At 56.6% G+C, this 10,904-nt stretch overlaps 3 protein-coding genes across 3 annotated transcripts in view; 2 read left to right on the top strand and 1 right to left on the bottom strand.

The window, feature by feature from the left end:
- Positions 1–440: 440 nt before the first annotated feature.
- GMORB2_3719 (phosphatidylinositol-binding clathrin assembly protein) lies at positions 441–3,030 on the bottom strand (the record flags this gene model as incomplete). Its single annotated transcript, XM_035465695.1, has 5 exons — positions 441–1,819; positions 1,890–2,001; positions 2,274–2,464; positions 2,593–2,830; positions 2,983–3,030. The coding sequence occupies 5 exons, from the start codon at positions 3,028–3,030 to the stop codon at positions 441–443; spliced, it is 1,968 nt and encodes a 655-aa protein (XP_035323532.1).
- A 1,418-nt stretch (positions 3,031–4,448) lies between these two features.
- On the top strand, positions 4,449–6,719 carry GMORB2_3718 (aspartyl-tRNA synthetase; the record flags this gene model as incomplete). Its single annotated transcript, XM_035465694.1, has 3 exons — positions 4,449–4,569; positions 4,719–5,668; positions 5,739–6,719. The coding sequence occupies 3 exons, from the start codon at positions 4,449–4,451 to the stop codon at positions 6,717–6,719; spliced, it is 2,052 nt and encodes a 683-aa protein (XP_035323531.1).
- Positions 6,720–8,985: 2,266 nt separating this feature from the next.
- The window catches only part of GMORB2_3717 (Amino acid transporter), a gene marked incomplete at both ends in the record, with an annotated part of 2,616 nt that continues 697 nt past the window's right edge, over positions 8,986–10,904 (top strand). Inside the window, 8 exons of the mRNA XM_035465693.1 lie at positions 8,986–9,075; positions 9,270–9,318; positions 9,399–9,474; positions 9,691–9,881; positions 10,021–10,055; positions 10,110–10,230; positions 10,325–10,668; positions 10,758–10,880. Coding sequence (XP_035323530.1) covers positions 8,986–9,075; positions 9,270–9,318; positions 9,399–9,474; positions 9,691–9,881; positions 10,021–10,055; positions 10,110–10,230; positions 10,325–10,668; positions 10,758–10,880 — 1,029 coding nt within the window. The remainder of the gene's footprint in view (positions 9,076–9,269; positions 9,319–9,398; positions 9,475–9,690; positions 9,882–10,020; positions 10,056–10,109; positions 10,231–10,324; positions 10,669–10,757; positions 10,881–10,904) is intronic.

The raw sequence follows: 10,904 nt of genomic DNA, 5'->3' as shown, positions 1-10,904 counted from the left end.
CCTTTGTTGCAGCTCATCATTGTGTAGAGGATTCAACAAGACGCTGCATGTATCTGAAAAAAGCACCATTGGCGAGATTCACCTTGCCTGAGCCGTGTTGGAAGAAGAAAGAAGATCCCCATGCCATCACGTCTCGATCAACACTTGCTACTAGTAAATTATATTGTTATTAACCCGGCGAAAACAACCTTCATGTAAGAAATAATTCCATGTAAGAGATGATGAGAAGAGGAGACATTCCCCGCAAGAAAGAATGATTGAAAAAAAAAGGGAATAAAAACGCCTCGCTTTCAACAATGCGACCCGGCAGACAAATGGAACAAGATTTTTGTTTTGTTTTGCCCTTGTAAGGAACTTTTTTGTTTGTTTTGTTTTGTTTTGTTCTTGACACACGATTGCAGACATTGAGAGAACCTGCCATCGCCTGGAGACAGAATGTACTATTGCTGCCAGGGAGACTGCTGAGTCGGACGGGGAAACACAGGCTGCGTGGCGAGCTGGTCGAGCCCACCGCCTATGGGTTGCTGGTTATGCTGCCAGCCCATACCGGTGTTGTGGTCGACAAAGCTGCTCTGGCGGAAGGGGTTGGTGTTCCCCGTGGGCTGGGGGGCGAGGCCGCCTGGTGCTCCCATCCCTGACTGAGCCGTCGGTTGCGGCGAGATCTTGCGTGTGAACGGGTTGGTTCCCGTGGGGGCCGGTTGGAGCGGGGCCGCGGCGGCGCCCGTCGGAGCCGGGGCCAGGGCCTGCTGCTGTGGGAGGGGCGAGTTGGAGGCAGAGTTGTAGGGCGACTGCGTAGGGGATGCCCGCGCAAACGGGTTGGTCGACTGGCGGTTGCCCGCAGGGTTTCCCGTCGGGGTGGACAGCATGGACACCGGGGACCCCGGAGGCTGCTGCTGCTGCAGGCCTGTCAGGCCCGTGGGCTGTGGCGTGAGCATCGACTGGCGGAACGGGTTGGTGCCCGTCTGCATGGGCTGTAGGAGACCACCGGTCTGCATCGGCTGAAGGCCGGTCTGCTGCGGCTGCTGCGGCTGCTGCTGCTGCGGCTGCTGCAGGAAGCTGTTGACGGGCGTCTCCTGCGGTATCGCACCCAGGCCGGGCTGGAAACTCTGCTGCGGCTGCGGCTGCGGCGTGAAGCCTCCGAATCCGGCACCGGTAAAGTGAGGCTGAAGCAGCTGGGGCTGCTGCTGCTGCTGCTGCTGCTGCTGCTGGAAGCCCGCAATGCCGGTGGGCTGTGGTTGCTGGAACATGGGGTTGTTGCTCTGGAGAGGTATCCCGGTGGGCTGGGGCTGCTGGAAGGCGGCAGCATTGTTAGCGGGGATGCCCGTCGGCTGGGGCACCTGCATCGGCGTCTGGTTCTGTTCGATCGATTCGAAGAAGTCGATGAGGTCGGGTTCAGGGCCCTTGGCATCCTTCGTCTGCGTCTCGGCCTTTGTCCCTGCCGGCGCACCGGACGTGGGGAAGGGGTTGTTGTCGGCAGGGGCAGGCTTCGAGGACGAGGACGAGGTCGGGGCCTCACTGTCGGTCTTCTTGGTGAGGAAGGGCTTGGGCTGGGCGGTGCCGTCGGCCTTGCGTTTGGCCGTCTGCTCGGCAATGTACTGGCGTCGGTTAACTTCGAAATCGGGGTCCTTGAGGTAGTCTTCCAGCTGGCGCGCGAGGTGGACGGGCGCGTGCTTGAGCTTGGGAACCTCGACGCGGGTGTGGTACTCGTGCTGCCGGGCGACGCCGAGGAATGCGACGACAACCTCCGTCTGCCGCGTGAACGTACGGTAGATATCCATGGCCCTCTCGGCGTCCGGCTTGGACATTTCAAAGAAGCGGCCTGGATTCATCATGTCAGCAATCTGAGCCCCTCGCCAACACCTTGGTAGGGAAGTCCTTGCCAGACGTACCTAGAATATTGATCAGTCCCTGGTTGGCAACCTGGAACAGCGACAAGAGGTCGAGGACGAGAAGTCGAAAGGCCGTGATGGTGATCTCGTTTTCGGGTTCGTTCAGCAGCAGCTAGAAGCCGAAAGTGTCAGCATACATATAGCCGGAGCAGTCCATCCGGGGGGGGGGGGGGGGGGGGGGGGGGNTGCCGTCCGAGTTGGTCGACAGCGTCCATGTAGAGTCTTCGACGTTGATGTCATGAGGTAAGTCACCCTGTTTTTTTTTTTTTTTTTTTTTTTTTTTTTTTTTTTTCGGGGGGTGGGGGGGGGGAAGGGGGGGGGGGGGGGGGGGGGGGGGGGGGGGGGGGGGGGGGGGGGGGGGGGGGGGGCTGTGGGTAGACCCACGTCACACTTGAGCAGAGCATGCAGCTGACGCTGGACCGACTCTGTCTGTCGCAGAAGGCCCTTCTCGACAGTCGTATTCTCCAGCTTGTTCTCGCCGACCCTGACCCAGTCGGTGCCCGTGTCGCGATAGGAGCGCACCCTCTCGGCGAGATAGGTAGAATAGTGACGGATATTTCGGCCTTGCGTGACAGCTATTGTCCTCCATTGCAGTCAGTAACGTGCTGCGGCATATCATAGTAGAAACATGACCCTTCTGAGTGCAAAAGAGAAAAAAAAAGGGGGGGGGGGGTTGTTGTTGGATTGGGTTGTGTGAACGAACCGTCGGCGAAGTGGCTGATGGCGAGCATGTTACGATGGCGGGATATATACGACAGCGTGACATCTGGCGACCCCTCACGCATCATGAGGTGAATGGTGATGAGACTCTTGAAGACGACAGTCCATGTGGAATCGCGGAGACGGTTCTGCAGGGCAAAGAGGACATCGGCAACGCCGGACTCTCCCGAGTGTGTTGCGACAAGGATGTGCTCGATGTACTTTGTCTTGGGCGGCGCATTCTGCAGATGAGAGAGGTATGGTCAGTAATCGAAAAGGCAGAAGCTGCGTCACTCCCCCGTGGGCTGGTCGGTCGGTCGGTCGGTCGGGCGGGGAGGAGGAGGGGGGGGGGGGGGGGGGGGGGGGGGGGGGGGCGCTGGAGAATGGCACGCACCTTGATCTTGGTGGCGCCTCTGACCGATTTCTCAAAGGAGCTGGACATGACGGCGGATTGGGCAGGCAGAGGACTGGCCTCGGATGATGGACAGCGTCGATGGGGTGGAAGAGGGAGAGGTTGCCTATCAGCCGAAGGGACTATGCTTGTCAGGTGTAGAGGACAGGTCCCTGGGTGATGATTGTCGGAAGGGCCAAGCCTCAACAACCAGCTTAATAGTAGTTGGTCGTATTACGAGTACGATGATGAGAGAAGATAGGCGCCGCCGGTGGTTGGGCAGCCAGCAAGGCCCAGCTCCTCACGTCTGTTAGTGGAAATGAGCGATGATACTTGATTTTCCGTAGACGCCATGCTGGGAGATGGAGGTACCTCCTTAACAGTCATCCATTTTCGTTCCTCGGTGGAGCACATGATTGATGGTCATAATCCACTGACGAAATTGCCATGGTTATCTACTGTTATTATCAGTATCACTCTTAGTACCAGTCCGACGGTATGCCGAAGTATCGATACAGGAAAGGATGAACGGAGATGGAAGTGAATTTTCATTCCGCGTCAGTCTCGTATTAACAACTGCACACCCTGGGGCAGAGTTTGACTCTAGGGTGTGCGGATTGTGTCCATGAGCCTCACGGTCATGTACAGATCCGTAATGTTGGATGATAGAACAAACATGCCCAGAAAACGTGTTTCATCAATTCTATCTGATACTATTCTACTGCTACTGATAGTAAAAACGGCACAATTGATGAAAGAGTTTTTTCTAAATGAAGAAAAAACAACAACTCGTACATTCGCATCAGCACCGGTACTCGTGCCAGCCACCGTCTGCCACGACACTTGCCGTAAGAGCCAGATATAGCTCATTGATCAGAGAGCGAGCTGGTCGTAGTACCGAAACCCCGCGATCCTTCGCTCGCCAAGGGAAAGGCCTCTTCCGTTCATGATAAATCAGAGCTTGCTTCAAAGGCGTCCGATGATGTAACAAGGTCGGTGTGCCGGACGCTTATCTCATGCTGGCATCTCTTCCCTTCCACCCAGACCACTGAAGCCCCGAAGGGAGAGTCTGAGCAGTCGGTCGGAGCGCCAGTAGCATCATCTGGTTCACGCAGATCTCATCATCTGCAGTACAATGTCAGCATACTGATCGTTGCATCGGCCATTGGACCTGGGTAGTAAGAAGCATGGGTGGGGGGTGCTTACACTTATTTGAATGGAAGGGATGGAGAAGAAAGAAAAAAAGAGAAAAAAGTCTCTGGTGGGGACGAGCCGCCAATTTATACTGCTGCGGATATTTGTCGGCCCATAATTTTTTTTTCCTGGTCCGGGTCCGACACTAGCAGTGGCAGGAGCGCCCCAGGATGGAGCTTGACCTTGCTACTGCCGGTTTATAGTTCGGGAGGGAACTTTGATCCTAAGACGACGGAACTCTGTGAATCAACCCCCCCCCCCACACGACCGCGGCCATGGCACTACCAGCGTGCCGTTGCGGCCTCACGATACGTCAGAGGACGGCTCTGAGGATCACTGCGCCGTCGACGCTGAGGCAGAATCCCTCTCGGGCCTTTTCAAGCTACGCAGCACGTCGTCGGTCGACCGTAGCGCCGGAGAAGAAGCGGCAGCTGCTTGAATCTTGGGCGCAATGTTTGTCTTTCCCCCCTTCCCTGACTCCGATCTTCATCTCTCCCTCTCTCCTTCTTCGCTCTAAGGTGAGTTGAATCCCTGACACGTCGTAGATGGTGACCGCGCAAACCTCCCACTCGAAAACGGCCGCGACGGCCGCTACTACGGATTCATAGGCAAGCGACGCAACGTGGGCAGGCAGCTCTCCTTTGCCGACCTGACCCTTCCGTCGGGTCAGGTCGTTCAGCTCTGCTCGCGAGCCGACTCCGATGCCGACGCCCACGCTCAGTTCCGCCAGGTCCCGGCCCACTGCCCCGTTCTTGTACACGCGCATCCCGACGGCTCGGCACCCGCCGCCGACGATGGGCCGGGCGGCAGGCCCACCATCAACCTGAAGAGCGTGCAGGTCCTCAACACGTTCCCCAAGGACATCATCGTCACCCCGGAGACCGTGTTCCCCCAGACGAAGCGCCATCTGCAGATCCGATTCCACGACGAGGTGCAGGCACGCCTACGCTTCCGATCATGGCTCAAGGCGGTGCTCAGCCGAGGACTGCTGGGCAGGGGCTTCACCGACATCGAGACGCCCACGCTGTTCAAGTCGACGCCCGAGGGCGCAAGGGAGTTTCTCGTCCCCACGCGCCACCGGGGTAAGGCCTACGCTCTGACGCAGAGCCCGCAGCAGTATAAGCAGGTGCTCGTCGCCAGCGGCATCGGCCGGTACATGCAGTGGGCGCGGTGCTACAGGGACGAGGATTCCCGCGCCGACCGCCAACCCGAGTTCTCCCAGCTCGACATGGAGTGGGCCTTTGCCGGCGCTGCGCATGTCAGGGAGGACATCGACGGCATCCTGCTCAGCGCTCTCGAGCTGATGCAGCCGTCCAGGAGCTACCAGGACTTCCGGAACGGCGACAGGATACCCGTCCTGCCAGAGCTATCAGAGCTATCAGAGCTATCGGCCGAAACCGGCGGCGAGGCGGCGCACGAGTTCACCACGCTCACGTTTGCCGAGGCCATAGCAAAGTACGGGTCTGACAAGCCTGATCTGCGGATACCCGGACAGGTAAGTCGACGGACTGGACTGGACTGCTGTCACGATGCGGATACTTCGAAAGACGGCGTCTAACATTCAGCGCCAGATCAGCCAGGTCCCCGTGCCCGACACGGCGCGCCATTTTGTCAGCATGATCTCGCACCTGGAAGACCCAATGGTCGAGGCCTTTGCCTTCTGCCTCGACGATGTCTCCCCCGACGTGACCCGCCGATTCGTCGTCGACTTCATGGACAAGGTGCCCAAGCCCTTCCTCGACAACCCGGACGGCATGCCGCAGGTGCTCGTCTTCGACTCGAGCAAGCCTCTCGGCGGCTTCTCGTCCATCGGCTTCGAGTACGAGCCCATCATCGAGGCAGCCTGCGGCGGGCAGGAGCTCAGCGACGGCGACATCGTCGTGTTCCAGGCGCGCCGGAAGCACGAAGGAAGACAGTACACATCGTCGTCCACCAAGATCGGCGACTTCCGCTCCCTGCTGTGGAGGGCGCTCGTCGAGGACGGCAAGATGGCCAGGCCGCGCATCGGCGACCCGGGGTCCCTCCGCTTCGCCTGGGTGACCGAGTTCCCCATGTTCCAGCCCGTCGAGGCCGACGAGCCGTGGAGGGCCGAGGACGCGGGTGCCGGCATCGCGGCAAGCCACCACCCCTTCACGGCGCCCCTGTCCAACCGCGACCTGGAGCTGCTCTTCGTCGACCCGCTGCAGGCCAAGAGTGCGGCCTACGACCTCGTCCTCAACGGCGTAGAGGTCGGCGGCGGCAGCGAACGTATCCACGTCGCAGAGGTGCAGGAGTTCATCATGCGCGACGTGCTGAAGATGCCGGAGAGCCGCGTCGCCGATTTCGGCCACCTCTTTGAGGCGCTGCGTGCCGGCTGCCCGCCGCATGCCGGTTTCGCTCTCGGCTTCGATCGTCTTGTGGCACTCCTGACCGATACCTCGACCGTGCGCGACGTCATTGCCTTTCCCAAGACGATGAAGGGGGAGGATCCGTTTGTCAAGGCGCCGAGCAGGATGACCAACCGCCAGCTTGCGCCGTACGGGCTGCAGCTCCGACCGGGGGAGTAGGTCTGGTGTGGTGACCTCTTCCTACTCGTCTATGTAGTACTATATCTGTATCATATCGCACTCGAGAAGAATATGCATTACGAGACACGTGGCACATGTAGAGGAGGATGCTCTTGCAGGTCCGCAATGGTACATATCTCTGGGTATATACGTTACCCAGCCGAAGAGGAATCCTCACCCATAGCCTCCACGGACACCGGATGCCTCTTCCGCAGGTGCTCGTCAACCTCGTCAGCTCGTCACTGTTGCCGTACGAAGACTTGCCGAAGCGCCTCGGGACAGATTGGACAGACTGCGCGTCGTGCCGTTATCGGGGACGGGCGCGGGCAGTCTCACGTCCGTCTCCGGCAGACAGTCCTTTGAAGGGGTCAGCAGAAGGTCCAGGTTCCTGAACATGCCCCCTAAGCCCCTTGCCCTGCTCTGAAGTTGCATCCCTCCGAAGCTATCCTCTAGGGTAAGGACATGTCGAATGACACCTGCCCGCATCCGATTCACTGCCGGAACGGCCGGTTCCTGACGGGTCCCGTCGGAATGTCTCTGAAGAGCTGGACAACCCAGCCGCCAGGATTCAGCTGCCTTGCAAGCCATGCCGGCCGGGATCAGGTGAGGCGACGTGCTATCATCAACGTATCAATCAGTCCTGAAGAGCAGTCCTGAAGAGTGCACTGCGCTTGACAATGATAACAGATAGCTATATAGGTCCATGGGTGGGTAGGTGGGCCATGAGCGGACCGTTTCTCCGAGTCCCAAGCTCAAGGCCAGTGCAATATTACATGTAATATTTCTCGATCATCATCATTATATATTACACTCTATCAGACGGTGTCAGCCCTATTGCAGTGTTGGGGATTGGAAGACTGAAAGACGGCAATATATTAACGTATCCATCTCACATCCGTTCGCCTCGGCAGGATTTTTGTTCTTGAATTTTTTTATATATAATTTTAAAAATTTTTTCTTCAAAATCCGATGCATGTATCGTATGTGTGCTGTAATACTCGTACACATACATGTACATGTCTTTCGGGCCGCGATATGCTACGGGTAGACGGGATCGCTATCATGTTGAATGGTTTACCAATATGACAGCACAGCTTGCTGCGGGAGGTGAGGTATTCATGTTCATCTGCTGGGAACCTGGGATGTTCGCCTTGCTCACATGCATGATGCATGTGGCATATGTCCAACCCTGCCGACACACATGCGCTGTTATCTCCTCATTCCTTCCACCCCCCCCAATCTCTCTCTCTTCTCTCTCTCTCTCTATTCCCCCTCCTCATCCTGGCACAGACATTCTTTCCGCAGTTGAATGAATAGGGTGCGTCATTCAGTCCCAGATAGGAGAGAAAGATTCGGGGGTCGGGGTTGGGATTTCTCGATACCGGCTTCAACTGTGCTGCTGCGATGCAGATGTTGACGATGCTCCGTTGTTTTCTTTGGGGGTAACGGCTCCCGCGTTGACGACTCCTCCCTCCGCGTCGAAGGAAGATGGCGTGCTGCAAGCCTTCGGCTGGATCAGGGGACAAGGATCACGTTACGTGCATGGTACAAAGTATACTATACACAACCAGGTACATACATATGCGAGCGGTACCCTAATGCTAGTACCTGGTAATGATAGTGTCATAGCCTACCGGTTTGGATTGCTGGCGTCCTGGAGCTTGGCGACGATATCATCCATGGTGAGATATATAGTCATCCGGGGATATAGAGGTCCATCATATGAAAGTCCTTATCCTCTACAGATAATAATGATGCGAGAGAGAGAAAGAAAAAAAAGAGAAGAACTTTGTATACAAGTTTGATGAACCTTCAGCCGCAGACGTTCGTAACCCTCTTTAACTCTCTCCTCATGTATCGACCCCCGTTAAGCCCGAAAACACCTCGGGCCACTTGTGGGCGGATACATTGTTCGGACTTGGTGGAGAATATTGTTCCAATGTGTCAAGGGTCTGGACAGACAGAATTTACTCGTTACACCTCATTCAATGTCGTCAATTGATGATTCCCTCACGGCATTGACCCCAAGTGCAGTGCCATAAAGTATCTCTGACAGGCCGCGCAACACGCACATATACTCTCTCCCTCTATCTTTCTCTTTCTATTTTTAATAGTCTACAGTCGGTAGACCAGAGTTGAAGCTGCGCATTTCTTCTTCCCTGTCGTGATAATAACGACTTTGGTCCGTCTCTCTCTCATCTGTCGCGCATCCGGAGGGAGAAACGAGGGGAAAAAAAAGAAGAAGAGAAGAAAAGAAGAGGAAATCATGTTCGGCCTTGGCCGCGACGGCGAAGCGGCCCGAGACGCCGCATCATCAGACTACGATGATAGCAATCAAGCCGATGCTGCGGTTCTGGTAAGTCATCATCGTACTCCGTCTTGAATCTCATGCGCCGAAGCACCCGTGCTAACTTTTTCGATTTTTTTTCCTTCTCTCACATGTAGAAAAATCTGGGATACAAGCCTGTAGGGGAAGACCAAATCAGATTCCTTTCAATCGTGACGTGGTCGGGGGGGGGATTGCGCTGATTTTCCGGACGACATCTACAGGTCCTGCGACGGAGCTTCAACCAATTTCACAACTTCGCCACGACGTTCGGTATGTGATGGCATCCAAGTCCAGCACGGTAACGACTCTGCACAGGACATCTTCTGATATTCTGACCCCAACTATCATAGCTGCTCTGTACTTCATCGGCGGAGTGCGTGTCACCTTTTCTACTGGTATTGCCGCCGGTGGTAACTTGGCCTACTGGTGCGTTGTTTTGCTCTCCTCCACCTCTTTTTTTTCCGTTTTTTTTTCCTTTGTTTTTTCTTTGTCTCTTTTCGCTTTCTTCTTCTTTGCCATGGACTTTATATGTGACACATATATACACATGTCTATCTATCATGTTACTCTTATATTACTCTGCACATCTACTGACCGACCAAAAAAAACTCCCCCCCCCCCCCCCCCTCCCCCAAAATCCAGGTCAAGTTACATTGTTACGTGCGTCTTCACCTTCATCACCGCCGCCGTCGTGGCCGAGATCTGCTCCTCTCTGCCCCTCGCCGGGTCCATCTATCTCTGGGCCGCCGAGGCTGGTGGTCCTAGATTTGGCAGGTTGTTTGGCTTCGTCGTCGCCTGGTGGAGTACCACCGCCTGGACCACTTTCTGTGCCAGTTTGTCTTCTCTCTTTCTCTCTCTCCTCTCTCTCTCCTCTCTCTCTCTCTCTCTCTCTCTCTCTCTCTCTCTATGTGCCTCTGTATGGGTCTTTGCTCTATATAGCCAAACGTCAGCTGACCAGAGAGCTCTCGCCAGGCAACACGCAATCTGCCGTCAACTACATGCTCTCGGTACGTGAAACTTTCGACGACGAGAAGGACTGGTTCCGGAGCTGACCTGCCCAGGAAATCGTCGTCTTCGACGCAGACTTCCCCTCCGACTCGACCAGCGTCAAGTTCCGTGCCGTCCAGTGGATCTGCACGGAGATCATGCTTGCCCTTGCCGCCATCTGGAACCTGCTTCCTCGTAAGTCTGTCCTCAGCACGCATGACCGTCTCGTCCGCTCCTCCGTATCCCCGTCACCAGCCCCCCCCCCTGACACGGCCGCCTCTCTCCCCAGCCCGATACTTCAAGTGGATCTTCACCTTGTCCTGCGGCATCGTCATCCTCGACTTCGTCCTGAACCTGATCTGGCTCCCCATCGCCACCAGCAACACCATCGGCTTCCGCACCACCCACGACGCCTTCATGACCACATACAACGGCACCGGCGCCCCGGACGGTTGGAACTGGTGCCTCTCCTACCTGGCCACCGCCGGCATCCTCATCGGCTTCGACGCCTCCGGACACGTGGCCGAGGAGACCAAGAACGCCTCCGTCGCCGCCGCGAGGGGCATCTTCTGGAGTACCGTCGTCAGCGGGCTCGGCGGCTTCGCCGTCGTCATCCTGTTCCTCTTCTGTGTCGTACGTAGACCTCCTCCCCCCGTCCGCCAACCCTCCTACCCTAGAAAGGAGCGGATATGCAACGCGTGCGTGCTGACACGAGAGGTTAGCCTGATGCCGATACCTTCTTCTCATACGGTGGCCCTCAGCCATTCGTATCGGTGTATGCTGCCATCCTGGGAGAAGGGGGTCACGTTTTTATGAATATCATCTGCGTCCTGGCCCTCTGGTTTGTAAGTTTTTTTTCTTTTTCTTTT

This window comes from Geosmithia morbida (assembly GCF_012550715.1).
Source record: "Geosmithia morbida isolate 1262 chromosome Unknown scaffold_2, whole genome shotgun sequence".
NCBI classification, from domain to species: domain Eukaryota; kingdom Fungi; phylum Ascomycota; class Sordariomycetes; order Hypocreales; family Bionectriaceae; genus Geosmithia; species Geosmithia morbida.
This window is presented reverse-complemented; position numbering and strand designations above follow the sequence as displayed.